General features: G+C 43.4%; 1 protein-coding gene across 5 annotated transcripts; it reads left to right on the top strand.

The window, feature by feature from the left end:
- The first annotated feature begins 1,208 nt into the window (after positions 1–1,208).
- On the top strand, positions 1,209–15,440 carry LOC136430910 (cytosolic beta-glucosidase-like). Of its 5 annotated transcripts, XM_066422003.1 has the most exons (14): positions 1,209–1,521; positions 4,127–4,241; positions 7,668–7,764; positions 8,313–8,422; positions 8,775–8,956; positions 9,216–9,425; positions 9,539–9,799; positions 10,050–10,219; positions 10,578–10,725; positions 12,259–12,410; positions 12,700–12,833; positions 13,158–13,302; positions 13,609–13,774; positions 14,079–15,440. In XM_066422003.1, exons 4-14 carry the CDS (start codon positions 8,335–8,337, stop codon positions 14,181–14,183), a joined length of 1,761 nt encoding a protein of 586 aa, XP_066278100.1. In that variant the 5' UTR covers positions 1,209–1,521; positions 4,127–4,241; positions 7,668–7,764; positions 8,313–8,334; the 3' UTR covers positions 14,184–15,440. The 5 variants fall into 5 exon arrangements, with proteins under 5 accessions (XP_066278100.1, XP_066278098.1, XP_066278099.1 ...); XM_066422001.1 differs by lacking the exon at positions 7,668–7,764; XM_066422002.1 differs by lacking the exon at positions 7,668–7,764 and having other exon boundaries at positions 8,329–8,422.
- Positions 15,441–21,054: the final 5,614 nt, after the last annotated feature.

Consider the following 21,054-nt stretch of genomic DNA (forward strand, 5'->3'; position numbering starts at 1 on the left):
TGAAGCCTGATGTATGTTTCACGAAAACATACTACCAACAGTCTTCCAAAATAATTGAACATTTTGAAAGGAATCCAGACTAACAGTTTTCTTCCGTAATCACTGATCGTACGTTAACTCGGTTTGACTTCTTATGTAATGAATTCGATAATATGCGTAAAATAAGGCTTTTGATTGTGTCATCTTATTTTCATTCAAGACTTTTGGGCTAGAATATTTGAAGCATGATAGGTTTTGCATTGTTAAGCTTTATGTTGGATTGACTTGATATTGAGTTCTGTATCGTTTTTCGTCAGTTATTTCAGAGTAAATAACTAGCCATGCTGTGAACATGTCTAAAAACAATTCATGCTTAGTTTTTAGCTGGTTGACAGCATGCGTTCTTATAGACATGACATCTCTTAATTAGAGCTCACTGCCTCCTTCTTTGTACTGAATAAGTTTTGCTCTGCTGATCTACATCTTCCCAAAATGGTCAGTTGCAATTTTCAATATTGTCACTAGGTGGCGCCCTTGCACAATATGTGAAGAGCAGCCGGTTCACTAAAAGATGTCACCTCATCTGATCATCTACCGGTACTAGAGTCACCTGTCCAAAACATTTATGACGAAGAGGGTCATATATCTCGAAGAATGTCCTTAAACGATTGGAAAGTCGTTGCGTTTGATATTTTGTTATGTTGGACCAAGACAACAACGACTATCTAACATGAGACTCAAACATGAAAAGTATTAAGATATAGATGCTACCAACCGTGCTGACCATTCATGTCTGTCTATCACTTCTGCAAGAGAGACACAGGCAAAGTCATTGAACTCACGGTGACTCTGTGTCGAAAGATATCGCCCGAGGCTTGGACGTCGCAGGTATTCTCTGTTTGCAGCATGTAGTGCGTAGGTATTATGCAGAAAATCGCACAATGGGGAGGGTATGTGTGACTCGTGTTGCAACCACTTAGGGGGGAACCGCTGTGCACATATCGTGAACTAGCAGACAAGAAGTTTACGGAACATAACAAGTCGTTGGCGTAACTTTGGTGGGTCGACGTAGCGTGCTTGGTAATGTTCACCGCTGACTTGCTGGTTGAACAGGTCGATCTGCTACAGGGCGCGGCAGGCGTCCTTTCAGGTCATGCAAAAGGTCATGTAAGGTGTAACATAATAAATTCTGTACAAGCTATGTCAAGTAAAGCTACGCACGAGTGGTATACGTGTACTTATTAAAAGTGTCAAAACAGCAGCAACAACAATGTAAAACTACCATCTGTTCTTTTAACAACGTCTAAGACTGAAAAATATTCACACATCAACCGTGGCAATGTGTTGATCACGTGAGAACATGCTACAACAATGACGACGATCACGTTACATCGCCATGGTCACACGGATTCCTTACAGTTGGTAATCACCTTGATCTGAGAAGGTACTCCCGTGAGGTGGCAAGGTGGAAGAGATTTGAAACACGACAGAAGAATCCTACTTGGAGCAATCCGTTCAACTTCTTAAGAGCATTAAAGTGAGGTAAGCAACGTTGGGTATACTTTTGCAACCATAGAAGTCTACATGTGTGAATGTTGGTTGGATCTGGGATCCAGAAGGGGAGGGGCCACTATTGGGGGTTGACCAATTGTCAACTTTCAGACATACAGTGTCTCTTAAACAGCTTAGCCTAAAAAAAACACAGGCTTAAAAACATACAGACCTATGCTTACAAATGAGAAAAAAGACACAGACTATTTTCCTGTGTCGAAGTTACCACCTGGGTGGAAGAAACGTTTCTTCTATCACATTCAAGAAGGTTTTGTAAAGCAGAGGTCTACTGGACAACAACCTGATTCATCTGAAAACACAGACACAGACACAGACACAGACACAGACACACACACACACACACACGCGCGCGCGCGAGCGAGGGCAAATGCATCTTTTGTCAGACTGGAAAGACGAGTGCTTCTTTTATAGTCAGAATGTTGTTTTAGCGTACCCTTGACGCCATAGCGCTGACGACTGGCAGTCTGGCACACGCACTCATAAAATGTGCCTGGAGTGCTCGGGTCCGTAACATGCATAACAACAACACCGCGGTACTCCAGAAACAGGTGTCATATTTCCTCAGGTGCATTTCTCCGGGTGAAAAATATATTGTATCTACGTTACAGAGTAGTAATGTTTTGAATTAGCCTCTTAGTACCCCCCACATGTTTTATCACCCATTGTCACAAATGCAATGTGATCTTGGATAATCTGGGGATACTCATACATTGTCTGACAATGATCTTTTAGCATTACGACGCTTAGAAGTCTATACATGCTGTCCGTCCGGTTCGGTATCCATATCTGCTGTGAGAGGCCAGCCCTACCGTGCGTGCTGCATCGTGAATGAAACAGTATGTGGAGGTGTTATGTTCACAGCTACAGATAAGAGTAGATTTATTTTGATTGTTGGATGGGTAAATGAAAGTGTTGGGGCAGCGAGGATAACCCTATGCTAACTGTTGCACAGATAGACCAACAGTGTTTGTGGAATGTTTGAAGCATGATAGTTTTTGCATTGTTAAGCTTTATGTTGGATTGACTTGATGTTGAGTTCTGTATCGTTTTTCGTTAGTTATTTCACAGTAAATAATTAGCCATGCTGTGAACATGTCTAAAAACAATTCATGCTTAGTTTTTAGCTGGTTGACAACATGCGTTCTTATAGACATGACATCTCTTAATTAGAGCTCACTGTCTCCGTCTTTGTACTGAATAAGTTTTGCTCTGCTGATCTTAGCCTGAAGTCAATCAAGCTCCTGTAACGGCTTGCCGCCCTGTAACCGCATAGCCGCGGGGAGGGGACAGAAATCCCCGGACAGCTGGAGTTTGCGTTATACAGACTATGCTGATCTTCATCTTCCCAAATTGGTCAGTTGCAATTTCCAATATTGTCACTAGGTGGCGCCCTTGCACAATATGAAGATCTTTATTGACACAACTAAAGCACAGCGACTTTCGTAAAGCCTACTACATACATACATACAAACGAATAAGTGCATACAAATGAGTTTTATTACACACAAGCATATGGGATAGAGCAACATGTCGAAATATCACATGTCATATACTTATACATTGCTTCTTCTAATGTCCAAACATTCTTTGATGTATATACCTATCTGTACACAGTAGGGATTATCACCTCCTAGTATGTAATTGAATCTATCGACAGAACGGAGCGCATTGAATTCATTCGAACAAGCGGAGATGAATGTGTGAAGAGCAGCCGGTTCACTAAAAGATGTCACCTCATTTGATCATCTACCGGTACTAGAGTCACCTGTCCAAAACATTTATGACGAAGAGTGTCATATATCTCGAAGAATGTCCTTAAACGATTGGAAAGTCATTGCGTTTGATATTTTGTTTTGTTGAACAAAGACAACAACGACTATCTAACATGTAACTCAAACATAGATGCTTCCAACCGTGCTGACCATTCATGTGTGTCTATCAGTTCTACAAGAGAGACACAGGCAAAGTCATTGAACTCACGGTGACTCTGTGTCGAAAGATATCGTCCGAGGCTTGGTAGTCACAGGTATTCTCTGTTTGCAGCATGTAATGCGTAGGTATTATGCAGAAAATCGCACTAGGCAATGGGGAGGGTGTGTGTGTACTAGTGTTGCAACCACTTAGAGGGGAACCGCTGTGCACATATCGTGAACTAGTAGACAAGAAGTTTACGGAACATAACAAATCGTTGGCGTAACTTTGGTGGGTCGACGTAGCGTGCTTGGTAATGTTCGCCGCTGACATGCTGATTGAACAGGTCGATCTGCTACAGGGCGCGGCAGGCGTCCTTTCAGGTCATGCAAAAGGTCATGTAAGGTGTAACATGATAAATTCTGTACAAGCTATGTCAAGTAAAGCTACGCACGAGTGGTATACGTGTACTTATCAAAAGTGTCAAAACAGCAACAAAAACAATGTAAAACTATCATTTGTTCTTTTAACAACGACCAAGACTGAAAAATATTCACACATCAACCGTGGCAATTTGTTGATCACGTGAGAACATGCTACAACAATGACGACGATCACCTTACATCGGGTCACACGGATTCCTTACATTGTGACCTATTTACAGTTGGTAAGTACCTGGATCTGAGAAGGTGAGGTGGCAAGGTGGAAGAGATTTGAAACACGACAGAAGAATCCTACTTGGAGCAATCCGTTCAACGTCTTAAGAACATAAAAGTGTGGTAAGCAAGGTTGGGTATACTTTTGCAACCATAGAAGTCTACAGGTGTGAATGTTGGTTGGATCTGGGATCCAGAAGGGGAGGGGCCACTATTGGGGGTTGACCGATTGTCTCTTAAACAGCTTAGTCTAAAAAAAAACATAGGCTTAAAAACATACAGACCTATACTTGCAAATGAAAAAAAAAAGACAAAGACTATTTCCCTGTGTCGAAGTTACCAGCTGGGTGGAAGAAACGTTTCTTCTATCACATTCAAGAAGGATTTGTAACTGAGCAGAGGTCTATCGGACAACAACCTGATTCATCTGAAAACACACACACACACACACACACACACACACACACACACACACACACACACACATACACACACATACACACACACACACACTCGCGCGAGCGAGGGCAAATACATCATCAGACTGGAAAGACGAGTGCTTCTTTTATAGTCAGAATGTTGTTTTAGCGTACCCTTGACGCCATAGCGCTGACGACTGGCAGTCTAGCACACGCACTCATAAAATGTGCCTGGAGTGCTCGGTTCCGTAACATGCATAACAACAACACCGTGGTAATCCAGAAATAGGTGTCATATTTCCTCAGGTGTATTTCTCCGGGTGAAAAATATATTGTATCTACGTTACACAGTTGTAATGTTTTGAATTAGCCTCTTAGTACCCCCCCCCCCCCACATGTTTTATCACCCACTGTCACAAATGCAATGTGACCTTGGATAATCTGGGGGTACTCATACATTGTCTGACAATGATCTTTTAGCATTACAACGCTTAGAAGTCTATACATGCTGTCCGTCTGCTGTGAGAGGCCAGCCCTACCGTGCGTGTCGTCTGTGGTCATAGAAATAGAAGCTATTGTAATGTCGTATGTGATTGTGTGTGTCATATAAACTTGGCACAAAAAGTTTGGAAACTTTACTTTGGCTGATCGTATTTCCGTTGTTTCTTGATCAATTTCAATGATTTATATGTTGTTGGAAAGCTTGTGTAATTTTCTTTCCTATGATACCCAACTCATTATAATTGCAATCTCATGGAGCGAGCACCAGGCCTGCTTACGCGAGTGGGTTGTAGAAAAAAAGCGCCCAAATTTCCCTGCTAGCGTCAAACGTTTAGCTCAGCGCCAAACCCATTTGTGGTGGTGTCGTCCACATCGTGAATGGAACGGTGTTAGAGGAATGTTATGTTCACAGCTACAGATGAGATTAGATTAATTTCGACTGTTGGAAGGGTAAATGAAAGTGTTGGGGCGGCAAGGAGAACCCTAGCCTATGCTGACTGTTGCACAGATAGACTGACAGTGTTTGTTGGAGTCAGTGTCATGGTGTGGGGCAGTACAACTGCCAGAGTTAAAACCAGGCTAATCATCCTAAGCAACCTCGATGTGTCAAGATATAGAGACGCCTTTCTCCATCCAGTCACATTTCCTAGATTCTTACCTCTGCAATATGAGTCTGAGTGCCATTCTGCAAGATGATAGTGCACGTCCATACAGAATGAGAGTTATTTCAGACCACCTCCGTGAAGGTGCAGGAATATAGAGGACAGAATGGCCTTCCTGCAGCCGAGATCTCAACACAGTTGAACACCTCTCATACTCTGTGATCACTGAACAGCTTGAGCGAGCTGTGAATGCAAGAATGATCAACAGAACAATACGACCTGCGACGACTCCTTGTGGAAGAATGCCCAGCGGGACCGCGTAACGAAATTGGTAACAATTAAGAGGAGGATGTGCCGGGCTGTGGTGACAGCGCATGGCTTGTGTACTTAGTATTAAGCCACCTTCATAATAACTGAGGCTCCTTTACGCAATTTGTTGTTTGGATGAAGACTAACCTTGGATTTCATATTATTGTGTTTTGTTGATTCAAGTTTCATATTACCCTCGTACTCACACAAGCCACGTGCTGCCAGCAGAAGAAAAAAATACTGAATTGAGCGTTTGAGCTTTTGTAGGGTAATCTGGGCACTTTTTTTATGTAACCCGCTCGCATAAGCAGGTCTGGTGCTCGTTCCATTAATTTAGAACCATCAAAAGTTTGGTATCATGGAAAAGAAAATCACACAAGTTTTTTAATGATATATAAATCATTGAAATTGATCAAGAAATAACATAGATATGATCCACCAAAGTTAAGTTTCCAAACTTTAAAATGAGCATGGATCGTTTACATTACAGTTATTATAATCGCGAATATCTATACTGTGACGTTACAGTGACGTGATTAAAATACAACAATTTCACTACTCAATCAGCTTGTGCTCGCATAGTGAAGTCGACAACGCTTTATACATAGTCTTGCAAACATCAAAGGATAGAAGCAGTCATCGCAGCTGGAATCCATCCGAAGGAGGGCATGTAAAATCATCTTGGGGGGCAGGTACTCTAACTACGCCGACGCCTGTACACAGATTGGACTGCAACGATTGGATACGAGGCGGGAACAGTTGTGCCTCCGCTTTGGGAGAAAACTGCTGAACAACACGTCCTTGAGAGGTCTGCTCCCTCAGTCCAGAGGACTGATCAGTAATCGCCACACAAGACATTATAACGAACTCGACACAGTCAGAACTAGGACTGAAAGATTTAGAAACAGCAGTATACCATACATCGTAAGATTGCTGAACAAGGTCAACAAACCTTAACGAACTGTAAAATCTGATCGGCTGTCACGAGCTTAGTTCGATCCACTACGAATGTAACTTTTAATTTGTGAATTTAGTGAAAGAATCCTTTTTAATTGCAACAATGTATGTGGTGTCAACGTGCAATAATGTAGTTTTAAACATGTTTTAAAGGTGTAAAGCGACAGACCAATTCAGGGTCCCTACATGGGACCCTGCCATCCTGTCACTGTTTTAAATGTGAATAAAAACAAGTATTATCATTAAAGAATCCCGACTATGGAATGGAAAAAATCCAGGCTTTGGGATTAGTACTAGTCTTTCTCAGGAATGTCAGTAAGTGTTATTTTTTCCACCATGTTTTAGGATCTTCATTGGGGTCATGGTTACATAAGGGGTGAGGTTAACAGATCATGAGGTGTTATTCACAAGATTATCAGAGGCTGTAGCTCTGATTCGTTCCTGATTCGTTCCTATCAATATTGCAAGAGAAATCATTATTGAAAGGAACATCCTGCCAATGAATAGTCTGGCCTACTAAGATTGAATCATCACCTTTATAACTTCACTTCAAAAAAAGTTGACCAATCTCAATTTTCATTACAACTGTGGCCGTAATGAAATACCAGCTTTTTTGTCAAAAGCGCTCGTTTTACCAAAATCTGATGTAGGTAGTTCGTCAGCCGTTGATATCCAGCTGTAGGTAATAGCTGAAGACATGGAACAACTGTAAACAAAACCACCGCTTTTTTTGGTTCATTGAATGCATGTTGATATTGCAGAAGAAGCCATGCAAGACCCCCAACCGTAGGACTGAACAAACCAGGACTATTTGCTTGCTGTCAATGTCACGTGGAACTACAAAAGTAATTTGCCAGAGTATGTTCACCTGATCCGTTCTGTTTCCTTTCTTTTTACTCACTCGCAACCAATTAAACTCTACCAAACTAAACCTAAACACACAAAATGGAAAACTTTACTTCAGTTGGTCATACACGACTCATACAATCGCCGACTGATCGCCAAGAGCTATCTTCCACTCAAAAATCATGACCATAGCATGTTCAGAACACGAGATATCAAAACCAGAAGTTCGCTGCAGTACCACGGCAAGACGCTAGGGGGCCCAAAATCTAATCATTGCGAGGTCTCACCAATTACTCACCTGTCAAATATGAAGACAAGCCATATAGGCGCTCTGTAGTTATCGTGGTGACAAACAGACAGACACACAGGCACACACGCGAACGCTGTGCAAAGCATAACCTTCTCGGCGAAGGTAGCAAGGGGCATGTGACCGAGGGAAATTTCGGCACTTGTTTCTCACGACCCGCTCACACACATGTACGCAGTCCTGTTGGTGCTCGACCCATGGATTTGGGTTATCTTATCACCGGTACAATAACCTGTTCTCGTTCCTTTCACAGCATTCTCTTCCCCCAGGGAAAGATGGTGGCGTTCTACGGGACCATCTTCATGTTGGTGGTGTTGGGACATAAAACTGAGGGGCAGTTTCTGGACCTGAAGAACATGACAGGTATGATGAACTTTGGCCGGAAACTCGGTTTGAATTGCAATTGGGGCTCGCAATTTCATATTTCTACCATGGCCAGCTTGTTCCTCTACACCAATACATAGTTAGTCCAATTTTCTTTCATGTTGTCTACACGGCAGGGTACCAATATCGCTTGCTGCATGAGTCTACAACCATGACGCCTTGCTGAAGATGCATCTCATTCACGAAATTAACGTCATAACATGCTAGTGCAAGCCACGCAGAGCTTTACAGAAAATCATGAAAATATCATTAAAAAAAGCTCTTGGTGTGTTTTCTGTAATAAGACTCTTCATCACGGGGAGCTGATTGACAATCCGGGTATTTCCCGCAGTTCGTGATACTTTCCTGTCCGGGACACTGCCCGACGGCTTCCTCTGGGGAACGGCCACTGCTGCCTTCCAGATCGAGGGGGGGTGGGACTCGGGAGAAAAGGGACCGTCCATCTGGGACTGGTTTTCTCACCTGCCAGGAAACGTGCCCTGGGGAGATGTGGCGGCTGACAGTTATCACAAGGTGGGTCCAGCAAAACCAACATTGATTACAGATTATTGTGGCTGTGAGTGTGTGTTCGTGTGTGTGTGTGTGTGTGTGCATATGTGTGTTTTGTGTATGTGTGTATGCGTGTGTGTGTGTGTGTGTATGTGTGAGAGAGAGAGAGAGAGAGAGAGAGAAAGAGAGAGAGAAAGAAAGAAAGAGCGCACGTGTGTCACAGTAGTACAGATGTTCGAAGTTCCTGTCAAGTTACGTGCTTGTCCAAACCCCGTTTACACAGTACAAAGAAGACGTTCAAATGCACGTGGACACGGGCCTCAACTCCTACCGGTTCTCCATCTCTTGGCCACGCCTCTTCCCAGACGGCACCAACACCACTATCAACCAATATGGCGTCGACTACTACAACAACCTCATCAACGAGCTGAAGAACAACGGCATCGAACCACTGGTGACTTTGTATCATTGGGACCTTCCACAGAAACTCAAGGTTCGCGTGTTATCTGGAATACTTTTTTTAGTGTTAATTAGTGTATTTTAGTAGTGTTTCATTATTTCGGTCTGGCTGAAGCAATCAGTATATAACTTTCTTTGACCCCGCAGGACCGCTATGGTGGATGGGTGAACGACACCATGGTCGAACTGTTTGAGAACTACGCCAGGTTCTGCTTTGCCACGTTTGGTGACCGTGTCAAATATTGGGCGACGTTCAACGAGCCCTGGTCCTTCGTTGCCGCCCTCGGCGACTTCAACCATGACCCCGACTACTCCATGAGATACAAAATGGCGCATAACGTGATAAGAGCGCATGCGCGAGCATGGCACACCTACGATGACGACTTCCGGTCTTCTCAAAATGGATCGGTAGGAATGATTTCATGTATGTTTATTGATAGGTATACTTTTACTAGCGTGAGGCGTCAGAGAAACAAAATCAAGTATTTTGGGCTGAATGGATACCTTTTACCCCATCTTATACATGAAGACTGTATAGTATGGGGTACTAGAGAATGTACCCGTACATTTCTACTGTAGTACTTGTTCATATTTTCATGATGAACAACGTACGTGATATGAAATTTTTGCTGGAGATAGTATTGGTGTGTGTTTGTAGGTCGGTATCGTGATCAGTTCCATGTGGGGGGAGCCGGCAGACCTGCACAACCCGGCTGACCGCCAGGCGGCAACCAACTACATGGAGTTCTTCTTCGGCTGGTTCGCCAACCCCATCATCGGGAACGGCGATTACCCGGATGTGATGAAGCGGATGGTGCGAGAGAGCAGGTACGGACAGAATGCAGGGGATATTAGCAAGGAGGCGGGATGTGTGTGTGTGTGCTTGTGTGTGTGTATGTGTGTGTGTGTGTGTCAGCGTGTGTGCTTGTGTGTGTATGTGTGTGTGTGTGTATGTGTGTCTGTGTGTGTGTGTTGATATAAGGCACAAAGTGACACTCCAAAATTTGATTTAGATAAGAAAACTATCACAGGTGAATCCTGAGTGACCGAATGCTGAAACATGTAACGCTGAAAGTTTGAAAAGCACATCCCGTACATCCCGTACATCCACGTGATGGTTGTATAAACTTGTATAACGTTGTCTGTAGATATATAGTAACATTAGATTCTTTGATGTATTTTGCAGACTGAAGCAGAACCAAACGGTCTCTCCTCTCCCCGAGTTTACAGAGGAGGAAAAACTCTACAACAGCGGGAGTACGGACTTCTTAGGGATCAACACGTACACGGCCAGGATCATATCCGCAACCAATGAAACACAGACATGTCACCCGGTAGGGCAGGGTTGGTTCTATTGTGGGAGGGGGGCGAGAGAGAGAGAGGGGGGCGAGAGAGAGGGGGCGAGAGAGTGAGAGAGCAAGAAAGCGCGCGCGTGTGTGTGTGTGTGTGTGTGCGCGTACGTGCGTGCGTGCGTGCGTGTGTGAGTACATGGTCCTTCCCGGTCCACCTCTTACCGTTATATATCGTATATTTGATTTGTGTCAGGTGTTACCCGGCAGGTGACCACCATATGCTACCACAGTGGCACGGCCAGGTTTAAACAGGTGCTGGCAAACCTCTGTACAGGTGTGGAGATACCTGTGTATATAAACAACCCGTCACGGCCCCTTAAGTTCTCGTGACCCGGGTCTTTGGCGTTTTAATTCAACAGCAAACATCCAACATTCACGTCGGACCTGATGCAATAACAGTGCGTCAATGTCCAATACAGGAATGATAGATTTATTTCATGATAATGACATTTGCTTCGGTAAATAGTACAAAGCTTAGTAAGTCCTTTTAATGATGTGTATGTATGTTTGCTTATCTTCGTGACGATTCGTAACTTAATCTCTCACCGCAACTACCGGGCACGGCCGTTATACAACGAAACTTAATTGCATATTTACTCACGATCTACTGTTCATTGAGTTAAATACTAAAGTAATAGTTCATAATGCGGAAGGAATTAAGTTTCGCGAAGGGTATGATTTTTAGACGAATTGCCTCATATTTCAATTTGATTTCCATCCTACCAAACCAAACCAACGCATTCTTTTGCTTCGTTCACTAAGAAGACAAACAATTCCAGACCATGGTATGCTAAAAAAAGATCAGCGTAAACCGTGAAAACCGTGTTCTAACTAGTTTGCCAATTGAGCCAAGGTGCTCAATTGGCCTTATCCTTCCGCTGGATGGACCAGAATACCTGCATAGTTCATAGGGAGTGCATGTGTACAGTGTAGGGAACCTGAGAACAAAAAGACATCACAATGCATTCCAGCCGTATCACCTAATCAAGGTCACTCACGGGTCATGGTGAATACATTAATGCGTATCTAGTCGACTTATCCAAGCGAACCGCTCATTTTGCAGAGTACAGAGATAAATTTTGGCATTAGCCTTGGAAAATGAAAGAAAAACAACAACAACAACAACAAATGCATTACTCTGGTGATAACATTGTTTCTATATTTCTATTGCTATTGCGCTAGACAAACAGCAAGCACCTCACTAGCTTATGACCGACACTAACTGACTTGGACGTGGACCCCTAAAGGCAATGCTAGAAACGGCCACCTGTTGATTTTGTCTGGACGTATCTTTAAGGCGTGTTTTAGAAATCAAGTTTTTTTAGAAAACTAACCATGTCGTCTAACATATCGACATTCTTTGACTAAACCCTGGGACTACATGAAATTTGTTGGGATTATGTTACTTGAATGTTTGCCGATCGACCTGCAGTCGCCCATTGCAAGGCAACCTTGGGGAGATCTAACGTTCCTGCCCCCTTACCAATCTACATCTATGTATCATCTGCCATACAGGATGGCCACAACTTCGCCTCTGCCTGTGGGTTCATGCCGGATCTGATGGGAGTGAAGGAGACAGTGGGGCCGGGATGGTTCTACATGGGCAGTAACATCTTCTGGTTCGCACCGTGGAACATCCGGGGGATCCTGCACTTCGTGCGTGAAAGGTACGGTTGCTTCATTCCTGTTGGTGCTTACAGAATCCCCCCCCCCGCCCAAAACGAAAATGACTGCTAAAATTTGGGAGAAACCGACGAAATGAAAGAGGGACAGAAATAAAAAGAAGAAGAAAACAAGAGTTGTAGAAACGAGCTATGTGAATGGGTGTTAAGACCATCGAAATTATTACTAGTCTTTAATGGTTTGTAACAGCTAACCCATTTAGATATAACTTATATAGGTGTCTTTCCGACCCTTCATAATGGTAATAATGCAATGAAACCCGCTGTTACACAGGTACAATTACACAAAGCCGTTCTACCTGTCGGAGGTTGGGATAGGCGAGACGTACAAGTACCACAGCCCACCGAACCTGAACGACACCTGGCGGATGTGCTTCTACATGACATACGCAAACGAAGCACTGAAGGGTGAGTTCACAAGTACAACTCAGACATCAGATACTTTGTCTATTATATGAAGACTTTTCGAGGAAATAGATTGAGGAAGACGGTGTTAAAAGATTTTACCTAGGAAATAATATTGCAATGGTTTTTGATTGATATCTTGCTCAAAACTTCAGTTCCACTTCTGTAACAGCGCCAGGCTTACCTTACTAATTACCGGTACTGGTAATAGAACTGAACATAATGTGATTTCATGATTTCGAAGATCAGTTACCGCGCGTTGTTATAGTTTTTTTGGGACCAGTAGTGGTTCTAGGTGAAACGGAGTCATTTTGTTGTTATTTGTAGCGGTAAAGCTGGACGGGGTTGACCTGAGGGGGTTCTACGCCTGGACACTGCTGGACAACGTGGAGTGGGGCAGCGGACCGGACCAGGCTTTTGGACTCTACCACACAAACTTCACCCACCCATCGCGCCAGCGTACTCCCAAAAGGTACAGAAGTGTTTTCGACTTGGTTTCTATCGTTCCGCACCCCCATACTTTGTTACCTGACTACACCGACAGTTTTATCGCGACTTTACATAATTCAAAGACAAAATTTTTGTTACTTTCTTTTCTTCCAATGGCCGCTTAGTATTTTGAAACACCTGTCAGTATCTGAAGTATGCGTCTTGAAAATGCTTAAGATGGCTTCCAGTGCGATTCCAGCGCGCTTTCTTTCCCCATAAGCTTAAGGGTAGTCCAGAATGAAAGACTGCTAATTTTCTACCATTTTGTCCACATGTTTTGTACCTGTAGGTCCCAGGGCCTGTACAGGACCATCGCTCGAGAGAACGGGTTCCCTGAGAACGCTAACCACGTGTGGATGACGCAGGAGTGGTGGCAGTGGTGTCACATGGAGGAGGCGTACGCACCAACCCGACCCGACTACGTGGAGCCAACCAGCGGCGCGAGGCCCACACAGGTACAGCATGTCTGCGTTTATGGTGCCGTGGACTAAACTCAATCTGATTTTGAGGCATAGTAAGAGTCGTTTTGCGTGAGTAGATTGATTCTAGACTACGTCACGTGCACCTTTATTCTTTAGATGTAAAGAATAACTTCACACGAAATATTTCACGTGTGGATCACCGTCATCATATGCTACTCTTTCGGCTCAGACTGCATGCCTTAATATCAGAAAAACGTCGACATCGTTCGTTGTTACATCGCACAAAATACAAAACAACTGTGAAACAACAATGCTGATTTTGTTGTCCATCTAACAGCCCGCTCCGAACCCGCCGGTGTCCACAGCTCCGACCGGACAGTCTCTGATGACCACGGGGATACTCGGGGTCCTGGTCGTCCTTGTTGCCATCTGCAGTCCGTAGTCTTACGTGTGATGGAAGAATGTTAGAAAGTTCAACATTTAGTCTGCAGCTTGGTAACTTAGATGTTTCATGTTAAACGGAGATTATCATACATGGACAGTTCTTGATAACACTAGTTAATGAGCTATTGTCATTATTCTGAATCCAGCTAAAGCATTCAATAATTGTGCACGATTAAATATGTTTGGTTGATGCGAACCTTTATAAGCGAGAATTTCACAGGGTTCAGAACTAACACGTCTTATAGGGTGTGCCTCAAGGTTTTCTCCATGGACAGCTGCTGTGTTTACTCTATGTTGACGACACAGCAAGTTTAATGAATGTTGTGTTTGTGGCAGTTGTGTGTGAAGAATTGTATAATGGTATACGTTTTTGAAGGGCGAACTGGCCTGCTCGAAATCCACTGAACGTGAGCGACATCTAGCGGATTTAAAAATCACGACACGCGAAAAGGCCTCGCTGGGCTGGATCCTGCGACAATGTCGTTGTAATTGGAGACCATTTAAATTGTAAAAAAAGTTTTGAGAGCCTCAATTTTTTAGGCTCAGAAAGACAACTAACCGACAATTAACAAGTTAACATGAATGTTTCAATAATGTGTATTGTATCGATGTACGTGTATAACTATAACGAACTTTTCATGTACCTACATATAGAGTGAACGTTGTGGGGTTTCGTTTCGTGAATTTCAACACTCTTTGGTGTACAGAGATGTGTCGTCTAAAAATATGTCGCTAGATGACGCTGCAAACCAGTAATGTTCCGTTGAAACCGTTCATAATGTTCAGTAGGAATGTCTCGTAATTAAACCCTCTGATTGCAGTGTGCGCCTTAAGCTTGTAGTCTAACTTTGCATTCATCATTTCAAAGAATTTGGAATGATCCCTAATCCATCAAGCAAGTTAATTTCATCATTTGAAATGGCTAGAGAAAAGCGTATGTTTCAGTTCCAGTTTATTGATGTAACACTTACATATGTAACAATGAAACAATAGAAAGATCTACCCAAGATCGTACTAAAACCTTTCCTATTCTGGTCCGACTTCCCGCGCAATGATGTGGTTACAGAGAGAGATAACACTGTCAGCGACCGCCACATGACAGAAAACGTAGCTGCGAGCAGCTCTAAGGTTTAACGATTTCTGTTATTACAACAATCTGTTACCATCTTTAATGTTATCTATCATTGTGTGATGATAATAGTGATCACCTGTTACGGGCCGTATGTTCAATAAAGTTCCTTCTCTGCTATCTCCATCACCGCACAAGCGTAGCTAAAGTCAGTTAAACTCTGGCGCAGTCGGTGGGTCCGTCCGTCAGTCATGGTAATGGTCCTGTCCATCTCTTCATCAACAACTAGTAGTTCATATCGCGGAGTGGTAGTCATTAGTTCCGCCCCATAACCGCCTACGATGGGCTTTCTCCCTCCGCCGTCCGGGATCTGACCCCTGTGCTCCGCGATGATTCACACCGGCCACCAGCCGAGCACGCCGCACCGACTTCAATTTGCCAGGACTCTTTTAATAGCCCATTTTGTCCACTTTTTACCGCAGCCTTTTATCGTCTTCTTTTCTGGCGTTTGGACAGTAATACCCGGCATGATCTGGAGGGCTTATCAGGCGATGTGAGGCTCTTGGGGCGTGTGTTCCATTTCCACGGCCCGCAGCCGGCCGTGCTGGTGTTTTACCAGCGATCTGACACGGGGTAAATGGACACACTGCATTGCTTTTAAAGACTTAAAGGTATAACGATTTCTCTGGTCGCACAAGGTGGCCATAACTGTTTGGATTAGAGCGCAAGTTTGATAGGAGAAGTTTTCAGTCAACAATCAAGTTCAGCGACCTCCTCTGATGCGTCTAGTAACCTACCAAGAACTTCATCAGAAAGAGTTAGAAATGACACGTATGGAGAAAGACGGGAAAGATTTAATTTTCACCCAAGCTCTCCGGTTTCTCGAAAACCACATTCACCCCTCTAAGTGAAACTGATATATACATAAAAGAAATAGAACGGAGACATTCAGAAATTAAGAGATTTGTACATCAAAGGGCCGAAAACGACGCCAGACCTAAATCCCTCTCTTTGAAATTTAATCTCGAAGATATTCTCTGTGTTCTTTATCAGTCCACTTTACGTTTTTTGATATAAACTGTTTCTCGATCGTCTTCTCCTCTGGAACATACGTCGGTATACCCGGTATAGACCTACATGGCAGCAAAGCCCGAGGATTACACAGATGTCTTGTTGACGCCAGACTACTAAAGGTCCAAAGTCGGTTTCAAAGAAAGGCAGGGTGAATATTCTACATTTTCGGGCGAGTTTTTATCTATGCAAAATGGCATTTTGAAAGATGTTGGGAGAACTACACATCTGTGATTGTTACCCGAAGTTAATCCATACTTTAGATTGTCATGCTGTGCAGTGTTGTTTCATAGAGCCATCTCTCAGAATGCCATACACAAAACTAAACGCTATACTACACACTCTGCTACACACCCACACACCCACCCACCCACACACACGCGCGCGCGCGCACTCTCTCTCTCTCTCTCTCACACACACACACACACACACACACACACACACACACACACACACACACACACACACACACACACACACACACACACACACACACTCACTCACACACACACACACACACACACACACACACATACGCACACACGCACACAAGCAAAATCATCCAAGTTCTGTGTAACAATCGACATTTCCCGCTCTGTCTTCATTCCAACTTTCTTCCCTCCGCCGCTAGGTGCCCCCCACCGCGTCCATTATAACCGGCACGACTCTACTGCACTTTCTACATGTCTTCCCGTCGACTTGATGGAGCAGCCGTACCCGCCTTGGTTGGGTTCCTGCCTCTCAAATAAACATGTAAATTAGAAAAAGGGTTGACAAATCTCGACGTCGTCAAGCGAGTTCGCAACAGCGAGTTAATGAAGATTTTACGCAAGTGCCGTCTAATGAAATGGAAAATTCTCTCGTTAATTAAGCCATCCATTCCTCCATCAGCGCGAGAATGCCTCCTGTGTATCCCCCGGCGTGCCTTCTTGTCTATACTAATAAAGTTTCTTAAACAGTGTGCCACAGAAAGTAAGTAGTTAAGACTAGAAAACACCGTCACTCGATGGATCATTTCTGAAACCTGAACCGAAAGCTGATTTACTATAATACAAAATTCACTACATTCCGTGTAACACTAGACATATCTAACAGCATATATGTATATGAAAGACACACTTAGGCCATATATAATGTATACGATAAACATGTGAATAGATTTATTCATATAAACTAACTTTCAATACTATAATTGCTCTACTGTGTCCCTAATTCGGAGAAGGATGTAGTTTTCATATCCGCCAATTCACAGTCTCTACTGTATGTAGACACCCCCCCCCCCCGAACCACGCCCAGGCCCGGACTAGTTCTTTTTACAAGCGGTAATGAAAGAAGCTGACAGAAGATATTGATGAAGAAGACGACCAGAGGAGTAAAATAAATGCATCCATTCAAGCAAATCCCAGAGCCCTCATTTCGGCCCGACCATTCGCCATTCCTTGTCCGGCGATATTGACTGGGAAATGAAAATAAATCGATTCCATCCCTTTCCCTGACAACTATGAATGATCCCGAACGGTTATTTTCGGCGCAGAAAGTTTCAATATTGCTGACCCCATAAACTTCTCGCTACCGCGCGGACCCGTCTGATATTTTGAAGAAATATCAATTAATTTTCATCGTCGCCGATCTGCTAAAGGGCGCCGTGAGACCGACCGACACGCGGTAAACGCTCTAAATCCGGACAGTTAAGGACGCCTCTCCAAATGTCGCGGCAGACCATTATTTATGAAGGATTCGTCCCCAAATCGGAACTTCATCAACACAACTGTCATCTACCCGGCGTTATCTCTAATCCCGCGCGTTGTTCCAGTCATTAATTGCACTCGTGTTCCGGTGATCCAATATATCGTCGCAAAATGGCAAAAAGAGGGTATCTTTGCTGAGATAGAATCGAAGTCGGACCACTGTCTCTCCCGAGCTTTTCCCCCCAATTGAAGTCTTTGTGCGTCCATGATCGCGCTGGCACCTCCACAATTAATAGCCTGTTTTATGAATCGATGGCTCATTTTGTAGCAGAATCTCTAGTGTCAGATTAAGAGAGAAGAGCGCTGAATAAGGCGATCCCAGCCATCCATCAGAGCCCGGCGGCGCGGCGTGTTCCCTTCATTGCCATGCACAGCCTGGCGGGGCGCCACTGTTCGACTGGAAACCGCGTCTCTCTACCCATAAATATCCTCCCCTTGTACACCGCACATCTCCTCTTCAACTCGTTTGTGCCACTTATTTCCCCCATACTCAGAATATGTGTCGATACTGCGAAAATGTACTTTAATCCTGAAAATAAACAACAACTACAGACGTTTGGAAAGAGTTGGAATTTTTTGTACTACGTTTCTTAAAGAAAATCAGTCTGATGAAGAAAAAAAACGAGACAACAAAATGAACACAAACAGAATCAAGCTGACAAAGAAGAAAAAGACAGAAACAAGAAAGAAGCTAAGAAGGCAGACAAAATTGTGTTGTTGTGAATGAAGAAGAGCAAAAAAATTGACAAGGAAAAATAAAAGAAAAATAATAAAGTTAATCTGATAATGGTCTGAGATCTAAGCTACATTTGTATTGTGTAATACCCAAACAAGAAAGAGAGTTCCTCCTCAACTTAGGTTTATAAGGTAGATGTAATTTGACATCATCTGGGTGAAATGTGTGCAGTAATGAGGCGACGCGGGGAAAACCGATGGATTACTGTGTCTTTGTTCGACGTGATTAAAACATTCATCTGCCTTCTCCGCAGCATTGTTGCACGCTGTGACGGCTTCCCGCTCCCCATACGGCCCATGCCGTGCTGATAGCACAGACAAATCATTCTCGTCTTGCTTTCCGCGTCTTTAATGCGTACACAGTCTTACGTTAAGTGCACCGCCTGCAAAGACTTCTACAGCTCTATAGAGTGGAAAGTAGCAAAGCTGATTTTAGAGCGTAAAAACAGGATAGTTGGACCAGTTAATATGTTCCCATCGTGAAAAATAATAAATGCTGACTTTGAAAAATGAGAGAGCAACCAAGAACGATGGATCGATAGTTTTTATGTATATGTAGAAGCAGGGTATATGATATTGTACGGCTGTTTTTCCAACATTCTGTGAGAATATCTGTGATGTTAGTGAATACAGTATAAATAGATTCATATTCGCTGCAATTCGCACAACAGGACACTAGCGAGGACCCCCCCCCCCGTTTGTGCAGTATTAGTAGCATTGAAAAATGATTATTTTGGCCTCTTCATTTTGGACAAGGTTTAACGTCCTGTAGTTCAGTGGGAAATTAATGATGCCATAGAATGAACTAGACTAAACGACATAAGAATTGTTTTCATCTGTAACATTTCACGAAATTAATAGGTGGGAAAATTTTACATTTCAATGAATTACCTTATAACAACAATCTTAATTTGTGTGTGTTTATGCTGCAATTTCGTCCACAAATCCACAAATAAAGTCTACTGACTTTGTTTATATGTTCTAAAGATAGCGGATATCGATCCTACAGTATCCCGCCAAAGGCGTTGTGATGTCGTCCGGTAGGGAGAATTAGCGGAGCTAATGAATCAATTTGTACTCATCTTGCCGCGTGACGCGAGACAGCTTGCAGACGATAATCGCCATCTTCCTGGGTACTGTGAAAGGAAGACGTGAGGTATAGGGAGAATATAATGTATAAACACTGTATAAACACTGTGAGAAGAGAAGAGAAGAAGAAGAAAGGGCAAGCTCTAAACTATATATTTTATAGGACAGGCGAATATCGTCACTGCAATAACGCCACCCACTCAGAACTGCCTGTGTCAGGGCGTCCTAAACTGCAAACATTTTAAAGATGAGTAATATAATCTCAGGACGGAGGGTTTGTCAATACCGTCGATGTTACTCGATGACAGCAGATTTGTTACAATGCCGCTTCATCTGTGAGTATTTCTGCACATATATCATAAGTTTATTGACATCCAAATACCCATTACGTGTTAGATTGTACAGGTAACAACTTATCCATATACTTGAGAGCAAGCAATTCCACCACATTCTACTATTGAATATAGCAAACATGTTATTAATCTTAATCTAGATACCAAAACATCATATACAAAATGACTGCATGTTTGAATTGTTCCCTAGATGTTGAAAGAAACGGATGTTGGAACAGAGAGCACAGTTAGGACTCAATGTTGGATTGGATCGATCTTGACCGGTGCCTAGGGTGTTGTTTTTATTAAGATTCTCTTTCAGTTCCGCCGCGTCAATAGTTCCTACGGAAGAGTGATCGCTCATGTTGTCACTCGATGTTTTACAGGGACGATTTCTCCGAAATTGCCGATGGCCCGACCTCTTGATTGAATCGTCCGTGGGTCAGAGTGAGTCTGGCATCGTTAGTAAACGGGAGTCGACATTTTGTTGGAACTTTGTCTCAACAATCTCATCATATACCGAACTGGAAATCTGGACTGGATTAAACAAAACAGACGGAAAAACACAGAAATCTACTATTCTGTTTAACGTGAATTCGTTATTAGGAGGGGCTCCGCGGCCGTGGCCTGCTAGACACGTTCAAGAGCTGTGCGCGCCTACGTTGTCCTTGGAAGCACGCCTTTGCCCTCTCCTCCAGCCGCCAAGTCTGTGATGACTTCTACCCAGTACATCAACCCAGTCATCCTCTCTCTGACTTATCCCCCTTGAAAACTTAATATACTGTATTGAAAGCTGTAACACCTATGATAAATTACAGCGCTCTG

The sequence above is a fragment of the Branchiostoma lanceolatum genome, chromosome 3, assembly GCF_035083965.1.
Source record: "Branchiostoma lanceolatum isolate klBraLanc5 chromosome 3, klBraLanc5.hap2, whole genome shotgun sequence".
NCBI classification, from domain to species: Eukaryota; Metazoa; Chordata; class Leptocardii; order Amphioxiformes; family Branchiostomatidae; genus Branchiostoma; species Branchiostoma lanceolatum.

What these genes read in the sequence shown, in the direction of transcription:
- LOC136430910 (XM_066422003.1), top strand. Translation starts at nt 8,335, where the DNA reads ATGGTGGCGTTCTACGGGACCATCTTCATGTTGGTGGTGTTGGGACAT. An exon ending in CGGCTGACAGTTATCACAAG is followed by an intron (nt 8,957 to 9,215) that starts GTGGGTCCAGCA and finishes CCGTTTACACAG; the next exon opens with TACAAAGAAGACGTTCAAAT. An exon ending in ACCTTCCACAGAAACTCAAG is followed by an intron (nt 9,426 to 9,538) that starts GTTCGCGTGTTA and finishes TTGACCCCGCAG; the next exon opens with GACCGCTATGGTGGATGGGT.